The 25,221-nt window shown below is 40.1% G+C and overlaps 1 protein-coding gene and 1 long non-coding RNA gene across 3 annotated transcripts in view; one reads left to right on the top strand and one right to left on the bottom strand.

Moving 5' to 3' along the window:
* Positions 1–25,221, bottom strand: part of LOC111863371 — a 71,533-nt gene that overhangs the window by 33,747 nt on the left and 12,565 nt on the right. The window lies entirely within an intron of this gene.
* The window catches only part of LOC111863368 (UDP-glucuronosyltransferase 2B7), a 23,244-nt gene continuing 7,598 nt past the window's right edge, over positions 9,576–25,221 (top strand). The window contains exons 1-2 of one of the 2 annotated variants that reach the window (XM_023849628.2): positions 9,576–9,629; positions 19,760–20,621. In XM_023849628.2, the coding sequence (XP_023705396.1) occupies positions 19,803–20,621 (819 nt within the window). In that variant the 5' untranslated portion in view covers positions 9,576–9,629; positions 19,760–19,802. Of the gene's footprint in view, positions 9,630–19,573; positions 19,616–19,759; positions 20,622–25,221 lie in introns of those variants that run through there. The other variant, XM_023849629.1, reaches the window with a different exon arrangement.

Genomic DNA, 25,221 nt, shown 5'->3' with positions numbered 1-25,221 from the left:
CAATCACACATACTGGATAGACGTTACCAAGTAAAAGTATGTGCACAGTCTACAGGTGACAAGAGAAAACGAGTAAGGTAACATTAAATGTGAGAACATATCACTTAACAGGAGGTTTTCCTATACACAAATTTTGTGCAGATGGCATCTTATTAAACACATTATTCCTTAGAGACCAATTCGACCTCGATAAAACAATTGCCACATAGTCTGTTAATTACGTTTAAAAAGAAAAATATTCTGCTAGAATCCTCAAGTACAGTCTCGAAAATAAAATTCCAGTATACTCAAGTAATATTTACATTAACTATTTTTCAGTGTTTAATCTACAATAAATTATTTAGTAACACTAATTGATAAACGTCTGTAATTAATTTAACCTCTTAAAACACAGAAAGGCGCAAAACCAGGCTTAAGGATGGCTTCACGTAGAGACTGTTACGCTGCATCGCTTTTCTGGCAGTGTCAGATGAACAGCTGTACAGTGAATATTTCAGATATTGTACATCAATTGTATTGAGCCTTCTTTTGGCTGGTATTTATAATTTATTCATGTATATATCTACTGAAGAACCTAGTGATGCTATATTTCCAACATGAGTGATCTAAGTATTAGAATGTGTGCAGATTATTGTTAATCTGCTTTGGAATTTTTAAAGATTATTCAAGAATACCATCAAATTATTTGTTACTAGTGGATATTAATAAAGGCATTTTATATAAACCAAGGTATCATTATTTCATACAGCTGAAGTTTTGAAGTACTCAGTTTATTGCTCACTCGCCTTGCACATTGCGCCATATAACGACCTTAAAGCAACTGTTCGTGTTATTTATAATGCGGCGTAAAAAATTTGTAATTGATTATTCATTGCAAACTGTAATGAATGGGAAAATAAACTGTAACTGTTTACTTCGAAGTTACAAGAAAGAGATCAGAAAGGGAAGCCTAATTAGGAAATAAATGAAAGTTTATTAATTGTCATAGGTCTTAAAGAACTTAGCTGTTCGCTATATAATTATAGTTAGACATGTTATGATCCTGCTAAGTTTATAGTTAAGGTAGCAAAAGCAAATCAATTACAACTAGGACATTTCTGATGGTTCAGGAAATCAGGCTGCTTTACGGCAAGCACTAAGAATAAGACGTTCTTTTATGTAATCTATTTCACGTATACGTAATGCAGACAGTCGTCGTGCCAAAGTCCATATTTACGGAGATAACAAAATCACATAGTCATGTTCTGCCTGATTTTATGACACTATATGTCGAAGGTCCCAATCGATTGCTACTGAGTTGCGTAAGAGGTTTGAGACGTCTGATAAGGAAGATCAGTAAACTCATATAACATTTTCTTCTTCCCTTTGTTGGAATGGTTGTACTAACCCATGGTTTACAAACTGCGAACTTCTGCGAAGTTATGTTAATTTAAAAGTCAATCAGTATTTAGCTTCTGCTTAGTGAGAAAACCTTTAATATTTTTCTGGAACCGGGAATTTGTACCACATCCTTGACGAAAGTTCTGAGTAGACCACAAAGATCACGCTATTTTCCCAGGGCCTCACAAAAATGTATCTGCTGCCTTTGGTGGTATTCCAGGATACTTCCTGAGTAAGAAGGGTTTTGCAAAAATATTGTAAAAATAAAAGATCTTAGGGGGGCACCCGGTTGTGTTGTTGGTTGAGGCACTATGCTACAAGCTGGAAGATGGCGGGTTCGATTCCCGATGAGATCATTGGATTTTTCAATAGACCTAATCCTTCCAGCCGCATTATGACCCTAGGTTCGATCAGTCTAACAGAAATGAGTACCAGGAATCTTCCTTGGGGGAAAGGGCGGTCGGAGCGCAAGGCTGACAAACATACCACCATCTTTGAGCCAGTTGTCTAGAAAAAATGTGGGAGCCTCGACGTCTCACAACCCCATTGGTCTTCACGGCCTGTGACAGAAATAGCTTTACATTCTTTTACATAAAAAAAGTAAAGGTATCCCTGTACCAGGCAATAAAGGCCCATAGGGTTCTGAGACGTTGAGGGTCCAACATTATCTAGACAATCTGCTCAAAATTGGCGGTAAGGTTGTCAGCCTTACGCACCGGCCGCGCTTTACTCCCCAGGAAAATTATTTAACTAATTCCTGGTATTCATTTCTGTTAGAAGCTCAGTCGACCCCAGGGCCATAGTGCGACTGGAAGGGTTAGGTCAATTGAAAAAATCCAGTGACTTCATCGGGACTTGAGGCCGCGACCTTCCGGCTTGTAGCATAGTGCCCCTCCCCCTTCTTTTACATATGCAAATAAAATGAATTCAATAGTTATATTAAGCATTTGTATGTAGTGTCGGCATAAATGAATTACATGTATTTTGGTGTTATATCTCAGTTACATAGTTTGGCGTAGAAGGGTAAAAGATCTCCGTCCCTTTCGTAGTGTTATGATCATTGGAACCATGAAATGTACAGCAGTACCAAATTTGTAATGCTGTTAACTACATACACAAAACTACAAATATCTTTTTTGATTATATCTGTTCCCTTTGCATAAAGGAAATTTCCTTTACAAGTTCAATTTCATGTGAAGAATAATGGCTCTTGTACATAAGGCAGTAGGTAAGCTTATCTCTTCAAATGAAATATGAGATGTAATGAAAGAATAATGCAATTTGGATATTTAATTATTATTATACAACTGTACGCTTCTGCCACTATAAATTTAATACAAATCTCGCATGATAGACCTTATTACTTTAAGATGTGACTAATGATCTGGCAAAACATAACAGTATTATACTTTCTTACACAAGTGCCTCAGGCTTGCACGTGCACACAGATGTAAATTTGTAAGTTAACTACCTTAAAGACTCCTTTTATCCATGATATGTATGTAATGGCCCTCTTGTAGTGCACTCAATTTCATATGTCGCTTCTTACTACATGTTTCAGCAACATAGTGCCATCTTCAGGTTCGTTATTTACGCTAAGTTATTACATTGTTTGCCATCTTGTGTCTTTCATAAAATTATTTAGAAAGTACATTATTCGTCAACTCTAATAAAATTTGTATATACTAAAACTTGTTAAGATTATTCATCTATATGTCTAAATTCAAACTCGCGTATAGTATGGTTTGTCCACATGGGAGTCGTTCCTTTTTGGCTGCGAGCGTTGTACAACATTATGAATAGACTCCTTTTATATTTATGGTGAAGATATTCAGGTAAAATCAATAACATACACTTTCGACGAATTAAAATAACGGGACGGTACCTCGTTCACAGATAAGTGTAATATTCTAGACTTGTCTTGGGCAGGTGTTCGGTTCTAATCTCGACCGGGTCACCGACTATCCTGACTGAGGTCTTTCATGGTTTTTTCTCGGTCTCTCCAGGAAAATACTGGATAGAATCTGATTTGCATTAGGACCCCTTCCAATTCAACCCATTGCCCGACCCTTTGTAATCCCAGTCTTTAAAACGCTGTTAGAAAGCCCACGGAGAAAGAGTTATTGCTTGGGTACGCGGCTTACAGATTGTGACACCGAGCTACAGGAGTTACATATATGTACTGCTCTCTTCACCTGGTTCCAATGTAAACATTAAGTACTCTAATTAAAGTAAAACTAACCATAATGTGAGGAACTTTCCGCACTTAATAGGATGATCACTGTCCGTGAACTAGCTAAATGGAACAGCGATTATTAGAGATTTACTATCACGTCATACGTATCTGTCACAAGGCAATCACAGATGAGACTGTGGAAATCTTTCACGTTATGTCAACGTGCCAAGCGTAAAACAATTATCGCAGAGCAGAGTATCCACCAACTTTCCCGAATGAAATGAAAGGAAGTGTTCAGCAATCGGGCATATTTCAGGCGCATACACGTTCAGTGCCGGTCACGGTAAGGCATGTACTCTCTTCGCTCGCTCATAAGCCGGGATCGTGGGTTCGAATCCCACACAAGGCATGGATATTTGGTGTGTGTATGCGTTTATCTGTGTTTATGTTGTCCTGTGAATAGGAAGAGGACTTGTGACGAGCTGATCACCCGCCCAAGGAGTCCTACCGTCCGTAAAATGATCATGAAACAGAGAAATCAGCCTTATGCTGTGAAATGGGAATGAGGAGAGAGAGAGAGAAAGAGAAAGAAAGAAGCACGTTCAATGAACTCATAATGAGTTTAATTATTTAACTGAAAGCCATGGAAAGATATAAACAACATAATGGCTATCTGCAAATATAATGATAAATTATAAAAACATAAATATTGTCTTTTGTTCTATACATAGTCGAATAATACTGTATTTCAAATTAAAATGCTATGGAGTATATTTAACCTAACGGAGGAAGAAACCGGGTGATTAAAAAGTCGCGTAATAAGGAACTTCATAATATATTTTCATTGTACACAACTAATAACGAAACTGAAATTGTATCCCTCAGAACTTACCATACAGAATTACCAACGGTGTTCTTAAATTCCTTCAAAGCACTTAAGAAAGGAGAAATAAAATGTAAATCTGTGAAATTCTAAAAAAAAAATTGAGTTTCAGTAGAATCTTCAGTTCCTTACGTAAACTAGGCTTTGTTATGTATCAATAGGGGTGAGAAACTGAAGGGACCAACAGTTTTCAGTGGGACATTTCTGAAACCACACCCCAACCAAATACGTTACACGGCTCAGGTAATAAAATGCAAATCCCCTTGTATGGCCTCACGTGTACTGAGGTTTATTATGAATTCATACGGCCGAGAGTCGGACTTGCGCAGTAACTTCTAATGAAAGACCCTGACATCTAATTGCAAGAAAATATTTCCAAGGCTGTATGTGCTGACAGCAGGTCTCAACCAGACAGACACTACTTCACACAAGGCGTTGCTTTCATTCTAAAGAACGCTTAATATGCGACTCTTCATTCATACGCCAAAACACGCGATACTGGTCTTGTGCGCCAGCGTAAGTACAGGGGTTGGACAAAATAATGGAAACAGTACAGATACGACACACGTGTCTTTATTAATATGGTGTTGAATCACATTTTGCACTCAAAACAGTCGCAGCCTTTCTTAGAATGGACTGAACAGTTTCTAACGGAATCTTATAACATTCTTCTTGAAGAACATCTCAAGTTTCTTGAGATATTTTGGAGGTGGGAATCTGTCCCTCCTCTAGTCCATAAAATTGACCAGGATAGTTCAATGATGTTCAGATCTGATGATTGTGCTGGCCAGGGAAGATGAAGTTCACCTTCATGCCTTTCAAACCGTGACTGAACAGTTATAGCTGTGTGAATGGGGGCATTTCCGTCTTCGGAAACGCCATCGTTACTCGGAAATAACTTCTGGATCATGTGATGCACCTGATTACCCAACCTGTCCACGTACCCCTTGCGGTAATTCGGCCGTGGAGGGTAATATCCGGACCAACAGAATACTACTGCGTATAGACCCGTTGCTAGGCAAAGACCTAGAAACAAAGAGACAAGAGTCATTGCCATGCAACGGCGCGGTAAGCACGCTTCTACAACAATAGAGTTACTGTTGGAAACGGTGTTATGTAACCCGTTACTAGACAGTTGCAGCAGTTGGACTACGTAAAGAATGGAAATGGGGTGTTTTCTACGTGGTGCGTGCCGAGGAGGTATCTTGAACACAACTGGGGCAACCCAGTTGTCAGCTGAGAGTTGAGTTCTGCAAGGAAGGCTGTGAAGGTAGAACCTGAGGGTGTGAAGCTGAAGAATCTTCACTGTAGAAGCTGTTGTCAGAGAAAGGCTGATGAAGAAACAGCAGGCTTGAAAAAGGCTTAGTGGGTGCTGTGGAAATTTGTAAAGCGTGCGAGATTAGCGACAGCACTGTACTTAGTTGTAGTTCCAAGTGATGAGTATAAGTTGTCAGAAAATCCATTCACCAATCCAAAACCCGTCTATGGCCACAACACAAAAACACGTGACAATACTGTACAACGATACGGCTGTCCAAACCATCACAGAACCTGCCCGTGTTTCACTGTTGAAACCAGGAATTCCGGATTGTAGGCTTCCTTGAATGTTCTCCAAATTAAACTCTTTCTGATTTAGGGAACAGCCTCAAAGGACGCCAATTTGACCATATCGTGCAGCCGTTTCCATTTTCTGATGTCCAGGTTTTAGGGTCGTGATACCGTCGTTTACATATCTGAGGATTCCTTTGAAGTAACCAGAGGTTTAGCAATTGCAGCCCTACCGTGGATGTTGGAATGTGAAGATGACGTAGGACAGGTTTTGTGGAAACGGGGTCCACAAGACGAATATTCAGTTCTGCTGTCACGTGCTTCAATAGTTTCGTGATTTCTCGAAACATTCCTTCTCAATGTGCGACGATCTCTTTCTGTCAGTGTTCTTTTTCGCCGATGTTGTCTTTCCATGTTTCGTGTATGCCAACATAACCTCAGAAACAGTCGCTCTCGATACACCAAATAATGTGGCGGTATTTGTCACTTATGCTCCAGTTAAACGCGCACCAATAATCTGTCCGTTTTAGAAGTCGGACAAGTCTCCAATTTTCTGATTCTTTGGCACACACTGTCACAACATAATCACTAATGAAGTGACACGAGCATTACAGAGTGTGAACAAACGGAAGTACATTCAGAGTGACCAACTGAAATTCTTTCAATGTAGCCAACACAAACAAATTCTATTCCTCACTTTCTTAGTGTTTTCATTATTTTTCCCACCCCATGTACGTAGTTTGTAAGTGATGGCCTAACGAGTTCAAGTCCATTCCTTGGAGTTCGAGTAATTAACTGTCTAATTTTAGCGGAATCTGACCTAGAGAACACGCTATGTTAACTGACGAACATAAGGCTACCAGATGTCTCTGGTATCGGTTAGATTTCTGTTTAGTATTAGGAAAATCCAAGGTTCAAATCTTATTCTGGATAACAACTCTATGGATTGAAGCTTTTCGTCTTTTCCGCCAGTCCCTCAAAAGAGATGCTCAAATATCACTTCTCCCCAAACCCTTTCAAATACACAAATCACCCCGTTCTGTAGACAAGACAGAAGGCGTCGTTAATGAAGCACAGAATTGTTAAATAACTATGACTTTCCTCGTGTACATCAGAAGAATTCTGGGATGTGTTTTCAGATGAACTAAACATGCCTCTTCGAGTATTTTTCTGCATTCAGTATTTTAACTTTCCATCCTCTGAGATCAAACAAAGCCATGCGACTGACCAACTTACCAGTTGAGCTATCCAACTTAATTATCCAACACCACGAATTTAGAAATATAAACCCGAAATGAATCGATAGCACACGGAACGGCCTGGTTTCCTGAGGAAAATAAACGGATGTCTCCTCTTAAAACTGTTTCACGTGAACCAAAAGCACACCCAGATCAAATTTCTCATATTGAGAGATTTCTTTATGTATATGAAGAAGGAATCCAAATTTGTTTACCCCTTATACAGATGCAAATTCGTCATGTCTATTAAGGTATACCTTTTAATTGTAAACCGGAAATTATCCTTTAGCTTCACACTTGTTTCCGTTGTTTATATCCGAGTATGCAAGTAAGAAATGCTTACACAAGAAAAGTACATGAACCTTCGTCTTCATTGCTTGTCAGTCATACGCTATTCCTTTCTTCCAAGGCGCGTTCTAGAGCTTACTCTGGGTATGAGAATTCCCTCTTCGTATTTAGAGGTCCCGAGGCCGAATCACAATCATAAGAAAAGCTATCTAGACTTTCTTTGTCGTTCACGCAGAAAATATTTGTGACAGCATCAAAACGCTCCATTTCGCTATACTTCTTTTTCTGTGTCAATTGACTAACCATACTATCTTTTAATTAGACGTTGAACTTGTACAGCTGGAAAGCGTCTTTAAACCAACGAATTGTTACAAAATTACTACAGGATGATGAAATCGAATGGACGTGGAAGCAATCTGTAGTTACGTTTTTCTAGGTAGTTCGTAAGCTTCTTCCATAGATTTTGTCAGTGAAATTACCCCCAAAAATGTTTAAAGATAACATTATAATCAATTAATCAATAAATGGAGACCTTCGGCACGCGTTTTCTGCGTCTTGATGTTGGTAATCATATTTTAAGTCTTTCTGTTAAACATCTCACACAGACATTTTTCAGTTACAGAACCTCAGTGAAATTTTTTTACACACTTCATTCTTCACACTCTTCAGCAATTTCTTACGGTGTTTCATCCAGAGAATGTTTCTAAATAAAGATTTACACAGATATGAGTAGTCTTTCAACATGTTTTGTTTTTAATAATAAGCACAACACGCTTATGTTCCTTTATGATAATGAGCCAAAGTTTTCCACTAGACTCAGAAAATGGCGATGAAATCTCAGTATTCTGTTGATACCCAACTACACAGCACAAGTTCTTCTCACTAAACTAGCATTTATTTTCCATTGACACCATTCAATTTTTATTTCATGTACACTATGTCACATACTTCGTACATTGTTTCGAAATTCATCGTGACAGGTCGTGAATGTGCTTTAGGTCTCTATACAGAGACATGAGTTCTAAGGAACAGGTGCCGAAAGTCACAGCAGTTGTCTACTCAGTACACGAAACAGACTAACACATGTATAACCTATATACAGAGAGATATGTGGGTTGTAACGTAAGTACTTGTATATATCGATACTAACACAAGTCGAGTCACACAAGCGTAGCTTTTTCAGTGAGACATATACGTTCAATTATCTATGTGTCTGAAGTAATAGTAAGCTTTATTCACAGTAACTGTACTGTAACAGACACACAGTGAGACACATACGTTGAATTAACTATGTGTCTGAAGTAACAGTAAGCTTTAGTCACAGTAACTGTGCTGTAACAGACTCACACAGTGAGACACATACGTTGCATTATCTATGTGTCTGAAGTAATAGTAAGCTTTAGTCACAGTAACTGTATTGTAACAGACTCACACAGTGAGACACATACATTGCATTATCTATGTGTCGGAATTAATAGTAAGCTTTAGTCACACTAACTGTACTCTAACAGACTCGCACAGTGAGACACATACGTTCCATTATCTATGTGTCTGAAGTAATAGTAACCTTTAGTTACAGTAACTGTACTCTAACAGACTCGCACAGTGAGGCAAATACGTTCCATTATCTATGTGCCTGAAGTAATAGTAACCTTTAGTCACAGTAACTGCATTGTAACAGACTCACACAGTGAGATACATACATTGCATTATCTATGTGTCGGAAGTAATAAAAAGCTTTAGTCACAGTAACTGCATTGTAACAGACTCACACAGTGAGATACATACATTGCATTATCTATGTGTCGGAAGTAATTAAAAGCTTTAGTCACAGTAACTATATTGTAACAGACTCACACAGTGAGACACGTACATTGCATTATCTGTGTGTCGGAATTAATAGTAAGCTTTAGTCACAGTAACTGTATTTTCGCGGAATTACACAGGCCTAGCCTGTATAATAAGACGCATGCACGTTTTACTGGACACGTAAACAGGAGTCATAATTACCTGCAGCGAGTGTACCGTTAACAGACCCACAAAAGTCTGGTCTGTACAATAATCAGTCAGTCGCGGGCGCGCTGCGTGTGCTGAGGCTTGTGGGAGCATTGGTGACGTAAGTTACATGTGATTGTCATAATGATTTGCAGTGCTGCATAATTTCTCTTTAAACAATTTGTGTTCAGTTGTGTGTGTGAGCTGTGAGTGATGACCTTTAGATGATCATTAAATGTGCAGATTCCTTAAAAGTAGCCTTCTTTTTATGTGCCGTCTTTTGTGAGGTTATATCTGAACCGAAAAGACTGACTCGTCTTTCAGATGATTTTCTTCCATTTCATTACGCAATAACAGGAACTATGTACTTTCAGGTATATTCAAGACTGACCATGGCGTATAGCATATTTAACATACGGAACCATAACCAATTTCGCTGACCGTCGTTTCTTTTGGTTGTATTTCTTACGAGTATACTTGGGTAGCGTTCGTGATTAAACCTCTTGACACATTCGCTACTAAGCTTTATGTTAGACACTATGCCTAATAGCAAGGAAGGCCTCGCTGATTTCTGACCAGAAATATTTGTTCTTACTTGAAACATAGCATTAATGATCTAGAAATGTGGACCCCAGTGAACTTGATTTCAAGATACGTCCTTAGCAATTAGAGTGAAAATCATGTTGCAAAACGTTTAAAATTTATATCTTCTTATTTTTTCCCTGAAGCGTATATACAATTTCTCTAGTTCAGCAGTTTTTTATTTATTTATTCAAACCATATCCCGTCAGAATCCATGCGGCACAGTAATTATATATATATATATATACACTGCAGACTAGATAAGTAGGCCTGTTTAATCACATCATCTTGCTTGTCTTTCAATACAGCATTCTTAAACTACTAACATCAATTGCTAACAATTACATACGTCGTGTATAGTCTCTTCAAACAGAAAGAAAAACAAACAGTAACATTTCGTTACATTTAAGATAGGAATTGCTGTGCCGAGCTGTTAGCTTTGCATATACACTACTGCAGTCAATAAGTTCGTGGAATGGCCGCAAAGCGTCGTACGGGAATTTCCTGTCAAGAAGTTTCAGCAGTGTTTTCGGCAGCTATATCAACGTTGGAAAACATGTTTAGCGGCCAACGGCAACTATTTTGAGGGGCGATGTGGATCTGCTTAAGTGTATGTGAATACCTTGTAATATGATGCGATAAAACCTCATTCCACGAACTTAATGACTCTGCCAAGTGCATCGTTTTGCTTGCATTAAACACTCAACATACCGAATAATATTCCAAATGAAGATTGCAGATAACAATGAATCCAATATCTTACGCAAGTAATACTGAAATTTGTTCTAAGATAAGATGATTCTAAGGAAAGGCAATGGTTTCTATATAAATTTGATGCAAAATAAATCTTTTTATCCCACTTGTATCGGAAAAATAATTTCAATCGCTCAGTATCTTTAAGTTGCATAATTAAAATTCATCCATTCAGCAACTTTGTAGATATGACAGAAATGACCTGCGTGTTATACATCCATTTTATGTACTTTAATACAAGTAAGGTTTGCATCTTTGGTACGATTTTAAGATTCTTGTTTTGCTCTTGGACGAAGAAGGTTACTTGTGCCAAGTTTACAGTGATATAAAACAGACAAGAATCTGACATCCGTAATAATACAACGGGGGTTCCAGGTCGGTCAGAGCACCATACGGTGAAGTCGTAGATATGCACGAGAGTACGTGGAAAAACAGTGTTAGAAGTCGCACTGGGGGCGTTGACCATACAGAAATGCACTTCTGGGCGCGAGAGCTGTTCAAGTAACGTAACGCAAAACAGCTGTTAGTGATTGGCTATAAATATATTGGGCGTAGCAGGTTATTTATAAACTTTTTGAAGTCAGAAATGAGTAATACACAATGTATGTAGCGCATGAGAATTGTAAAAGTTCGCTACTTCAAATCGCCTTCTAACTGTTTGCAAGGGCGGTAGACTGCCATTCCAACGCTAAGGTTCTGATTAAGACTCTTCCAACAGACCGCGTTTTGCACAAAATCAGTGGGATTTCATTTTTGTGTCATACTGTACCGAAAATATTGTTCTGAAATTATGAAATGGGTGGAGTGACCTTGAGACCACTATAACACGTGATCAGAACATGACAGAGGCAGCACATCGCAAGGTTCACACGAACTTGAACCGAACGGAAAGTGGATCAGAGATGTTGAATACCGTCCAAGTCAGGAATAAACAGGCCTGTTCGGTTCCTTCGTGCCTGTTCTGTGATGCTTGAGAAGCTAATAGTTGCTAAACAGATTAAGACATTTGTAGAATTTTATAGACCCGAACATTTCTTCATTGTATTCAGAAGAGCTCGCTACTGGTCTCTATTGTGAACCACATGGTTTCAGTCCACACCTTAATATATTTCTTTAAGATTCTTTTTAACATTATCCTTCAAACTACTGCTATATCTACGCTTATTTGATATAGTCACAGCTGCTGTACATATGCGGAAGTCGTCGTCTCCATCCGCGAATATATGTACGCACAGTGCCATGTTGACAGAGATCTACAGCAAGGCTTGCCAACTGTACAAGTTCTGAAAGATTAATAAACTACAAAAATACATAAACTGATGTTGTATGCTGTAACGTAAGGGAAAATATAGATTGGTGGGGGGGATAGAGAACAAAGCGCCGAGGAAAATACTTCAAGGTTTAGAAAAACTAAAAGAAAGTAGTGACCAATGACGAAGTAGGAAACTTCAGTACTTAAATTATTTGTAAATAAATATAGAATTTTATATGTGTTGGACACTTAGAAGGCAAGCGAAACATGATAAATGTTTGTGAAATGTTACTGCATCGTAAAGGGACGCATTGGAATAGATAGTATACTACTATTAAAATGTGTCACAAAATTGCAATTGGCCTGCTTACTTCGGCGCACCCCATGTCTCCCCCGGTTTACCTGCGTGCTGTCTCCAGTGACTTGACGTTTTCGTGGTCTCAAGTAGAGACAGTACAAAGTGTGCCTGGTCTTGCCAGTAGACACGGAATCTTATCTCAGCGAATTTCCGGTTGATTAAGCGACCGAGACGTAAAGAAGTCGGATGATGTTCGGTAGGATAAACTGTTAATTAAACTCAGCTCCAATTTCATGTCGGACACACGTACATTTACAAAGCACAGGTTTTAAATCACAATTGTTACACACTATTCCACCTACCACCTCACGACTTAAAGATCTGCCTCTTCACTCACAGGTATTTATCATCACAATTCCCCAAAATTACAAAATATTAAATATAGTACCCACTCTCACACTGCGCAACCTCCACCATTTTCTCTTCTCACCTCTACGTCCTTAGATGAATAGCAACCAGAAGGAGGGCCCATCTCGCCGTCTTTTCATCCAGATCCCTGTATAATACTCTTACCAATTACTGGGTTTTTGAACTTTATCCATCTTTCGAAGTGATATACATCATAGTCTGAACACTTTTCGAGCCTCACTCACTCACTCATGAAGCTGAGCCCTTCTGGAGGAGCCGCCAATTCCGCAACTACTCAAGAATTTCCCAGCATTTTATGGGACCCGAAGGACACTTTGTTACTAATCTTTCTGTTGGTTCTCCAGCTACCAGTTCAGGTTAGGGGTCAAAATTCGGCTCCTCCCTCCTCAGTCGCCAAGTTCTGACACCCAGACACTCCTATGTCTCGAAGGGCTCGCCCTTCCTTGACATTTATAGCCAGTCTTGACAATGAAACTTTTCTCGACAATTTTAACTTTCCGGGATATGAAGTTCATCTCCAGACATGTGTTACGCATTATAAGATTGTTGTTTAACATATTCCTTTGAAGTCACACACTGTTTGGCTTAATGCATTTCTTAATTTCTGAAGTTATAAGAACTAGCAATATACTTTCTGACTTGAATGGTCCACCCTCTCCGCAGTTGTTACGTACATATTTTTGGTAAGGCTAATCAACAAATTTCTGAAACTTTGCTACAAATTGTTTCTGTTTTACGGTTCATGTTATGCCATTTTATAGAACACACTTGGCCTGATCCAAGAAAACCCATAAAACTAAATGAAAAAATGATTGATAGAAGAGAACTGAATCTAAATTGGGGTTACAGTATTAATATTGGAATGGCTGCAGAGGGTACCGAAGCCAAATCTACTTTAATCTCAAAAGGAACCATATCACTGTTATCATAAACAACAGCAATTGCTTGCAGGCGGCGATTGTGCGAATACAAAACGTACGAGTTCAGAAGATACGGAGAGTATTCATCTGACTTATAGTGGGGTTCATACGGGCTGTCATCAGTAAATTAGCGAGCCTTCTGGTTTCATGCAGAGCGGCGTATTGCTGTACCTATTGACTGGAAATCTACTTCTCAAGGAGGACTCGGATCCATGGAGTTATTCGTTTCATTCGTTACAGTCCTCAGAAGAATCAGGGTTGTTCGTCATCGATTCCAATTTCGGAAGTGTTACCGGCCGTCTTGAATGTAGTTTCCATATACGCGCCATTCACTCCACCCGAATGCCGGAACGGTATCCTGAGATGGAGCTGATACCTTCCTTTCCGGGTCACTCACCCACTCACGTGACTGAGACCTTGAGAAGAAACGACTTGTGCAGATACTCAAGAATTTCCAAACATTTTATGGAACCCGAAGGTTCATTACCGTGTTCACAAGAGCCCTCCACTGGTCCCTATCCTGAACCAGACCGATCCAATCCATACTATCCCATCCTATCTCTCTAAGATATATTTTAATATTGTCCACCCAACTACCCCATGGTCTTCCTAGTGGTCTCCTTCAATCTGGCTTTCCTACCAATATCCTATATGCATTCCTGTTTTCCCCCATTCGTGCTACGTGCTCTGTCTATCTCATCCTCCATGACTTGATCATCTAATTATGCTTGGAGAAGATTACAAGTTACAGAGCTCCTCATTGTTCAGTTTTCTCCAACCTCATGTCACTTCATCTCTCTTCGGTCCAAATATTCTCCTCAACACCCTGTTTCAAACGCCCTTAATCTACTTCCCTCCTCTAATTTCAGAGACCATGTTTCACACCCATACAGACCCACAAGCAAAATTATATTTTCCGTGTCACGGAACGTTAAGTATTGCTTCTCGTTCGACGCTAGACAACGTCTCAAGGTACGATTTCGATTTATATCCATCAGTAATACACTTGACTTTCTTATCTTTTGAACTTATCATGGTAAATATTCCACATAAGAGATCTAGTCTCGTGTGCTTCAGAGGAGGGTTCAGTTCTTGCAGCTAAATTTTCCGCCACGTAACTCATCACTTTTCTAAGGTGAGTAGGTATCATTTTCATCATAGCCATTTTCTTGTTTATGAGTTAGGTTTTCTGGGTTCCTTCCGTTCATAAGTTCTTAAACATTTTGTATCCAGAATTTCGAAAATGTAACTATGAAAGATTTAAATTGCGTCCAGCATTAGAACTCGTAAAGTACACCGACGGTCACATCCGTGATTGCTCCAGGTACTATTCTCTTTGGGTTAATTTGCTGAAATGCACGTGAATTTTCCATTCTTTCTAAATATGAAATTATCTTAATTGGCAATTATCTTAATCTCTCTCTACAGTGAACAGTCTTATAACACACAGATACGTTTCTCCGAAATTGTAGAGACGTCTGAAGAATTCAGCTGTATGCTCCGTTAACCCCTGTTTGCAAACGAACCGATAAATATTTCTGTATATATCGTGATCTCATTATTCAGCATTCGTCTCCTTCCTGAAATAGAGACGACACGCGTGATGTATGTAACACAGATGCCATTTGTTCCAGCCTGATTATGTCCTCTGCGGAACAAGTGCAAGAAAGGCTTAAGCCTCGCAAAATATTTCCGAACTGCGTTGTCTGCAATTTTTTAGTACCCACCACTGATCAGATAAGCATTTCTTTTGGTGGCACCTTTACTGATGCAAAGCAGTCGTGCTATTGAAATCGCACTCTAAGGCCATGAAATGGTTTATTCATAATGTTGTATTTTAGCGTCCTGTTGCACTGATTCTCGTTCATGATATAATATATGTGTTGACCGTCTTTTGTGCACACAATCTCACATGTCACTTCACTACATGTTTCGGCATCACTGTGCCATCTTCAGGTGTGTTATTTACGTTAAACTATTGCACTGCTCGCCATCATGTGTCGTTTATAAAATGATTTAAAACGACACATGATGGCGAGCAGTGCAATAGTTTAACGTAGGTGACACACCTGAAGATGGCACAGTGATGCCGAAACATGTAGTGAAGTGAATGTGAGATTGTGTGCGCTAGAAGGCAGTCAATACCTACATATCATGGTTTATTCATGTTTCATTAAACATTAACCATATCTAGGAATGTTTCAATTTAAATTTATTGGCTTTAATGTTTTTTATCTTATGAAGCTCACAAATTGTTCATAAGTTGATCAGATTCCTGAATAAAATTGATGCTAATTTTGAACTTAACATAAACTAAACATTAGACCGGACTTACAGGAAAAAAATTGAATTTGTCCAATTACGTTATTTTAAATCTTAAAACACCAGTTCGGTTCAGTAGTTCAGGAGAAAGGAAAATGCGCTCTGGTAGCCATACACCACAGTCAGTTAATTTATTTCATTCAATTTTTGCAAAATAAAATAATTTCTTAACAAAGGCTGCTAGCCTTTAAAACACTGCTTCCACATTCCCTTCATCCTGAAATATTTCTTAGTGCCCCTGCCAGATAATACAGGGAGGATTTTTATTTTGTTGACCTGACGAAAGGCTCTGCGCCTCGGTAGGGGGGGGCAGTGCCCCGCTTGCTGCGAGCACATACGAATTTTGCCTATAAATCAGCATGACTGACGGCCGATAACGTTCAGAATGAAGGAACGTTCTTATCTGTGCTCACAGGTGTTAAAAATGCTGTCCCTCTACATGTAGATATTCCTCGCACCGGCGGAAGAGGTTCCCATCTACCTTTTGAAGTTCTGCAGGAATATTTACTATTTCCCTACCAATATTTTCTTTTAGTTCTTCCCTTCGGAGGTTACTATTATAAACTTAATCCTTCAAACACAAGAAGAAAATATCACAATATTAAGTTCAGACGAACCTGTTGGCCAAATACACAGCTGATAATTATGCCCCTGAAGACATCGGAGAAAGCCTGCTTACATACACGTGCAGTGTGGACAGTAGCAAGTTCTTGCTGAAACCAGTCATAGAGCCTTCCTACTTCTGCTAACTCTGCAAAGAATTGTCCGAGAATGACCTGTACATTTTTTAGCAATTAATTGTAAAATAAAAAAAAGTAAAGCTATCCCTGTAACAGGCCGTGAAGGCCCATAGGGCTGTGAGACGTTGAGGGTCCCACATTATCTAGGCCAAGGGTCTCCAAACTACGGCCCGCGATGTGATTTTATCCGGCCCGCCAAAGAATTGTGCAGAAATGCGCCAATTAAACTAATTTTCCAACGAGTACTGGTAAAAACATACTTGTTCATAGATTTCAACTGATGTTTGTAATACCTCTCAACTATTAGTATTTTTTTCGTGGCGTCGGCGATGAACTTAATGCACACAAGAATTAGCGTCACTTCAGAACATGCATGGCACTACAACAGGAGATGATATCTTCAAAGAAATACAAAAAACACTAACAGAATATAATTTGGACTGGAACCGTCTGCAGTGCGTGACAGTTGATGGAGGAAAAACATGTCTGGTATAAAAATATGTTGAAAGTGAAAGTGCTGAATTACCTAATGTGGCCCGCGGTTCGAAAAATTTGGAGACCCCTGATCAAGACAATCGGCTCAAAGATGGCGGTAAGGTTTTCTCGCCGGCCGCACTTTACTACACAGGAAAATTATTTAATTCCTGGTACTCATTTCTATTAGAGCCTGAGACAACCCCTGGGACATAGTGCGGCCGGAAGGATTAGGTCAATTGAAAATAAATACAATGACCTCATCGGGACTTGAACCCGCGACCTTCCGGCTTGTAGCATAATGCCTCAACCAACTACTCTACCGCGTGTTTATAAGTTTATTCACCAAATTGTGAATTGTTTGTCTGTTATGCAGAAATACGCGTTGCTCTGAAGTATAGAGCGCCATGGCATATCACATTTCTCACCAACTGTTAACTAAGAACAAACTGCTAATGGAGCTGATAACTGCTACCTATTGCTGACAAGTCATAAACAAACTCTCAAGCATGAACAGCACTGCTCGTCTTGACATAATGACTTCAAGCGGTCCACAAAGTTAACAACTTCCCATAATTATAAAAACGTTATCGGCTATCAAGCATACTGATTCATCGGCGAATTCCTATACGTCTCGATGGTACACCGGTCGCCCTGAAGCGCCGAGCCACTAACCGGTCAACAATGTTAAAACAAATTTCTGTAGTATTGAAGAAACACACAAACAAAACAAAAGCCAGTCAGAAAACTGTAGAAACAGATGGCTATATGCCCACAATTACTTCCCTTGTGCTTTCCCATTCTCATATCCTCTGCATTAGTTGCTTTCCGAAAGGCTTCTGCATAATTTTTTTCTACCCAAGCAACAAAACTGATTGGCCAAAACCTTCAGTGAACGACCTTTCTGTGAGCTATGAAATCGAGTGAACTGGCTGAGAACCACAAGCAGAATCATTAATTATATTGGCAATGTTACTGTGCCGGTTAATTAACCGGCAGTTAAACCATACTCGATAAAGTGTCAAGTCGTTGAGGTTTTTGTTTTCTGATAGGTAACCTTGAGGTTCGAGCAGACAATATATCGATATTGCATGATCGAAGCTCGCGAAGTTTGTTGTCAGAACACGTATAGTGTACCGAACACTATCTGAGGTGCTTATGGAACACCTGAACTAGAGTCGGTTGAGTAATAGTGCATAAATATGAACATACAGACCAAGTTGCCATTAGAACAGTTAGGCAGTCATCAGTTATATATTCGAAATTTCATTTTTTTAATACAGATTATGACTGTATCTGTGGACTGATTTATGGTACGGTCTGTAGTTAAGTTACGTGAAAATTATTTTATTTCCACGTTCATTTTCTTCGCCTGTTTTTATTAAAGAGTATCGACATGGATGTAAACAAACATTTCTCTTTCCATTACTAGCATAAAACGTAAAATTGTCTCTGTGCTTAACTAATTAAGCACTTCTCCATGAAGGCGTATGGGGGAGTGGATGTAGAGATCAATGTTTGTTGACCTCGATCAAGTTGGAAATGAGTGGTCAGCTTCACGCCTCGGAAGTTTTACCCCGGAGGAAGAGCCCTCTGTACCCATTGGATACGAGGCTGGGTGAGGCCCAAAATCGGTTTGGATGACGTAGAGGGGAGAATATTCTCGCCTCTAACGGGACTCGAACTCGACCCCTTTGTTCATCAAGCCAGTAGGTAATCGCTCTACCAACTGCGCAATCCTGGCTCCCACCATAATCAGGATAACCACCGTCAACCACGCTTAAATGTAAGGGAACTTAAATCTTCATTAATAGATTCCTGTCTTGACTGGATCTCGTATTATCCCATCATTTCACCTTCCATGTAATACTGTATTACTGTACGTCATTATTTATTCCCGTCTGAATTTTTCTGAATTTAAATTATTCTGTTAGTGCTACTTTAATCTTAAGTTTATCCAACGTGCCTTGGCTCATTTCATTGTTTTTCTGTTCCTGTTGCTCTTCATCTGAATGATAATGTATGCTGTTCCCTCAGAGTGAGAGGTCTCGTGGGGTAAAAACATAAGAAATGACTAAATTAACTTCTTTTTACTTTGATCTTTAGAATTCCTAAATGTAGATCTCTCTGATGGCATTTACTGTCTTCGGTCGCTCGGAAACCGGGATCGTTGGTACGAATCACACTCAGAGCATGGATGTTTAGTTTGTGTGTGTGCGTTTTTCTGTGTTTGTGTACAGGTAGTGAGGCTTTGCGCCGAGCTGATCACCCGCCTAAGGAGTCCTACCGAATGTGTAAGATCTAGAAAAACCGAAGTGAACGGAGAAGTTCATGGAGGTAGGTCTAAGCCCACTGGGGCTGTAGTGCCAAGGAAAAAAAGACGTGTCTGATAATTTCTGAACCAATGCTAAAAGTGTCTGTTATGAAACACTTCGCAGGATATTGTGCAAGTAAGAAAATTGCGATTCTTCATTTTTACAGGATTTTGAATTCAGAAGCTTGTCTATCATTGATATCACCAAAGATGCAGTGCCTTGTGATGGTGATCCTGCTGATGTGCTGCTTCTACATAACAGATGCCTACAAAATCCTATGTCTCTTCCCGCACGTTGCTAAGAGTCACTTCATCATGGCTGAGGCTCTACTGAAGGGGCTAGCTGCTAAAGGCCACCAGGTGACAATGGTCAGCCACTTTCCACAGAAGACTCCAATACCAAACTACAGAGATATCAGTCTCGTCGGATCCATGCCAGAATTTGTGAGTCAGATCCCTCTGGACGTGGTTGCTACAGGTTATGTTCACACGACTGTTGGCTTCCTCGCATACATGGGCTACGTCAACTGTGAAAACACACTGGAGTTTCCTGCAATGAAGAAATTCATCGCAGAAAATGAGAAGTTCGATCTGATCATCACCGAAATCTTCAACACGGATTGCTTGCTAGGATACGTTTACAGACAAAACACTCCTTTCATTGCTTTGAGTAGTTCGGTAATGATGCCATGGGCACATGCGAGGTTTGGCAACCCTGATAATCCATCTTACATGGGGAATCACTTTTTGTACCATGGTTACGAGATGTCATTTTCAGAAAGGCTTATCAATATGCTCTACCAGGAAGGCCTCAAAGTGGTGTATTATTTCATGTTCGAAAAGCCTGCCTACGAGATCGCCAAGAAATATTTCGGACAATCGCTGCCTCCTCTGTCGGATATCGCGAAGAACACAAGTCTGTTTCTTGTTAACTCTCACTTCACTCTGAATCAGCCTCGACCTCTTGTGCCTAATATCGTGGAAGTGGGTGGAATACATCTGAAACCACCGGAAGATAAACTTCCCAAGGTAAGGGATATCACACAAGTAATCCTTTGTCATTTGTATAAAATTCATCATCATAACACTAACCATCTCCATCGGCCGCGCCATAGCTCAAGCTGTTAGTCGCTGGCTTCCCACCGCTGCGGCCCGGGTTCGATCCCGGGTCTGGTCAAGTGGGATTTGTGGTGGACAAAGGCGCTGGGGCAGGGGTTCTCCGAGTACTTCGGTTTCCCCAGCCAATCTTCATTCCACCAATTGCTCCACAATCACCCTCACCTATCATCTGGGGCTGGTACAATAGGCCAGAAGTGGCTGCAGTACAAGGGACTTAGTCCCACCCCACTAGCAATAAGAAAACCATCTCCATCACATCTTTTCTTGTAAAAAGTGGAATATGGGCTTCAAAATTTGTTAGCAGCGTGCAGCATAAAACTTTAAACATGAAACCAAATACTCGTCAACACTGGTCCCTCCGAATATATCTATGCATACAATTTGCCTTTCTTTAATATGGGTTTATATTGTCAACTGTATTAGTGACTATAGACGGGGTTTGGGTTGGTGAATAGATTTATTGACCACATACAGGTCGTAACTACAAATAATTATTGCACTATTGCCGATTTCCACACTACAAATCACTCGGCACTATGTCTTCTCAATTTATTTCCACTAGTCTTTACTTGGTAACAGCTCTCCACAATGGCTATTGTCTTCAAGATAACTCATCGTCACGGACCCCATAGAAAACAGCTTCCATTGTTGTAGAAGCGTATTTACCCCGTCGTTACATAAGAGTCGCGGCGCGGACCACATAGAAAACGCAATTCCTCTATTTTACGGACGTTACCTAGCAACGGCCGATGTTTACAGAGTCATTATTTAGCAACAGGTCTATGCACCACAACATTTATACAATAAGTGTGGAAAAAATACATCATTCTTAAATTCTCAAACCATTTTACAATTATTTTCTGCAGAATTAATAAGCAGAAAGTCGTGCAAAATACGTAAAATATTATTATTTAACTGCAAATGGGTTTTCATCCGGTGGCAGTGGTGCTGCAATAAGACAGCAAACAAAGGACACACTTTTTTTTTATTAGCTTAATGTGGAGCGGAGTCCAACTGGGTCCACTCGGCACGGCGGCCACTGATTGGCCTACTGTAGTCTGCCCCGGGTGATTATGATGGAGAATTTGGTGGAATGAAGATTGGCAGGGGAAACATAAGTGCTCGGAGAAAACCCGCCCCAGCTCCAATTTGTCCACCACAAATCCCACTTGACCAGACCCGGGATCGAACCCGCGTCTCCGCGGTGGGAAGCCAGCGACTAACCGCTTGAGAATAACACACCTTAATACAATAAGACAACAGACAAATAACACACATAAACACGTTCAAACAAAACCCAGCACACAAATGAAGATTCGTTATTTCAAGATTTATTTTGAATTGTAAGAGAATACTGCCTTATCAGCTAATGTATTCTCTTTTCTCGAAGAATGAGAGAATAAGAAAAAATATAAAGCACTCTGAACTGCTTTAGTATATCTATACAATAGTTAGGATCAGGAAGAGAAAACATTTCTGTGCTGATCCTACTACCAATATCCTGATAACACCTTGCCTTGGTTCCTCTCAAAGCCCTGAGACTGAAACTAGCCCAGCCATTGTTCTGTAATGTGTTTTACGATGGTACTAGTCTCAAGATTATATAATGTCGAATAGTAGGATGTCTTGTGAATAATGAATTTTAAATAATTCGAAGGAAAGGTCGTGACCTAGTAAGTTATTATCCTGGAATTTGTTTAAAGGAATTGTAGAAACTCACGAAAATTCTCGGTCAGTATGGCCACTATCCCAGCGGAGATGTGAACCCAGGGCTCCCCCTTCCCCTACTGCAAGTCTCGAGCTTTCGCACAACTGCAACCCAATCGCCATGTTGTGGTATATGCATGCGAACTGGCGGTACCAGTCTCTGGGAAATCATGCATGTAATATTCATACTTCAGTACGTGACTTCAAACATCAGCTGGCATTGGCAGTAAGTAGACAGACTAGTAAAATATTTACCGAGATTTCAAACCAAATGTTTCGCGTTAAAACGTAAATTGAGGTTTGAAGTGATTTGTTTCCTTGATACTGTCAAAGACAGTGCCCTACTGAATTATACATGCACTACTGCTCCGAACTGATTTTATTATAATCACGAATTTCGAGGTATCCTTCACAGAGATATTGAAGCGTGGACTCCAGGAAGAAAAATCCCAATTCGCCGTACCCAAAATTTGGAATATAGTTAACTCTTTCACTGTCAAATATTCTTCGTAAATCTCACTCAGATCTGTGTTTATAGGACAAAAGCATTTAAAAATGCTCCTTAAGAATCGTAAATTTCATTTCAGATTACTCAGAGTATAGAGATACGAAATTAGATCATCCAGAAAAACTTCAGTATACGAGTATACTGACCAAGACCGCCTCTGTGATCTAATGGTCAGAGTTCCTGGCTACAGATCCAGAGGTACGGTTTCGATTCCCGGCGCTACCAGATTTTCTGAGAACTAGTTGGTCTGGAACGGGGCCCACACAGAATCGTAAGGATAATTGAGGGCCTATTTCAAGGAAATAGCTGCTCCGGTTTAGAAAACCGAAATTAACGGCCTTGGGGATTCGTTGCAATGACCTCGCGACACCCTCCATCCGCTAAAGTTGAAACTAAATTTGCCGACAATCGGCGGTCGCTCGGTCGGTATAGCTCGCTTGCGGACTAAAACAACGGAGTATGCAGCGGAAAATACAGTACCAAGATTCATAAAACCGTGAAGGTGAAACAAATAATACAAATTTAATTTACAATCCTTTTGAAATATTCATACTACACCATTGTTGCAAATATTATTAGTTCCATTATCGACACAGTATAACACAGGGAGATTGTCCTTGGCTCACTACATCAGTTGTACCAACATGCAGCAGTAAGTAGGCCATGTAAATGTTTAACATACTGACTCACGTGATTATGACCTATAGTCGGAATATGGTGCGAGGAACTTGTGAGATTACGTAGAATTTGTGTGGCGATAGAAATACCTTCACTGCCGTAAAGTCAGTTATGTTCTTTAATAGACTAATATTGCGATTTCATTCTTTCAGCAAAGGCTCTACAGTCCTTTGTTCGGTCCTAGTTTCCTTCAGTTTCGTAATCTTTTTTGCACAGACGGTAGGACTCCTTGGACGAGTGATCAGCACGTCGCAAGGCTGGTACCTACACACAGAACAGCACAAATACAGAATAAACGCATACACAGACATCCATGCCTTGAGTGAGATTCGAACCCACGATCCCAGTATTAGAGCGGACGAAAACAGTACATGCCTTCGACCGCGCGGCCACTGCGACTACTGGCATTGCTATACAGTTACCATCCTCATTCCTCTTACTTTATATTATTATCACAAACATGCCAGAGTTACAAGTGAACATAGTCTGGGTACTGGAGCATTCACATTAACTGCCAGGGAGAGGTTCGAAACCAGAGATAGACAATAACTCCGTGTTTTAGTCCGCAAGCGAACTATTTAATAAAATACATAAATTTACATTTTCCCCTGCATTCAATTTTCATGTTGAAACCGGACATAGAATCTTACATCACAGAAAAAACATTAACGGTTATTAACTTTAACATTGGATCGAAAATTGTTACAGTCTGTCTGAATTCTGCTAATTACCTACATAAAATTTAAAGATCCTCAGTATAATGTGCAGTGTCCTTCCATAAGCGGAGGAAAAAACTCCATTATTTTAGTCTGTAAGCGAACTATACCGACCGAGCGACCGCCGCTTGTCGGCGAAGTTTAGTGCCAACTTTTGCGGATAGAGGGTGTAGCGTGGTCAGCGCAACGAATCCCCACGGCCGTTAATTTCGGTTTTCTAGACCGGAGCCGCTATTTCCATGAAATAGCTCCTCAATTATCCTCACGAGACTGAGTGGAACCCGTTCCAGACGCACTACTTCTCAGAAAACATCTGGTAGCACCGGGAATCGAACCCGGACCTCTGGATCTGTAGTTAGGAACGCTGACCACTAGACCACAGAGGCCGTCATAAGCGTAGGAAAAGCATTTCATAAATAGTACATTACAGTACGTGGTTTGACAGCTGTGCAGCGTTGAGGCGTTGTGGACGGAAGAAAGTATTAATGGCTTATCCAGTGACTTGCAGTTCGCGAAGAGCTCCTTCCTGCAGCTTCACTGTATTGCGATAAGAACAAGCATAGGACGAAACGGCCTTGCATGTACAGGTCCACCAAAGATCAACGTATCAGCCATAACTGAACCTGCAGAGAATACACTGCGACAGCTGCGCGACGCGTCTTCGCATGTCAGTACCAGTAAACATTTTCCAAGGCACAAAACACGTCCATGCAGTTTTGATGTCTATTGCCAAAGTAAATAAATGAAGATTTGCGGTTTCCACGGTGATGATTGAAGAATGCCGTCTTCTGAGATGTGGCGAAGTGTAGATATTGTTTAAACCGATGTTTCGGAGGAACATATCGCCTCCGTCTTCAGGGTATAAAAAATTCGCGAGCGAGGAACAAAGGTGAGCCGGTGG

The sequence above is a fragment of the Cryptotermes secundus genome, unplaced genomic scaffold (assembly GCF_002891405.2).
Source record: "Cryptotermes secundus unplaced genomic scaffold, Csec_1.0 scaffold568, whole genome shotgun sequence".
Lineage (NCBI taxonomy): Eukaryota > Metazoa > Arthropoda > Insecta > Blattodea > Kalotermitidae > Cryptotermes > Cryptotermes secundus.
This window is presented reverse-complemented; position numbering and strand designations above follow the sequence as displayed.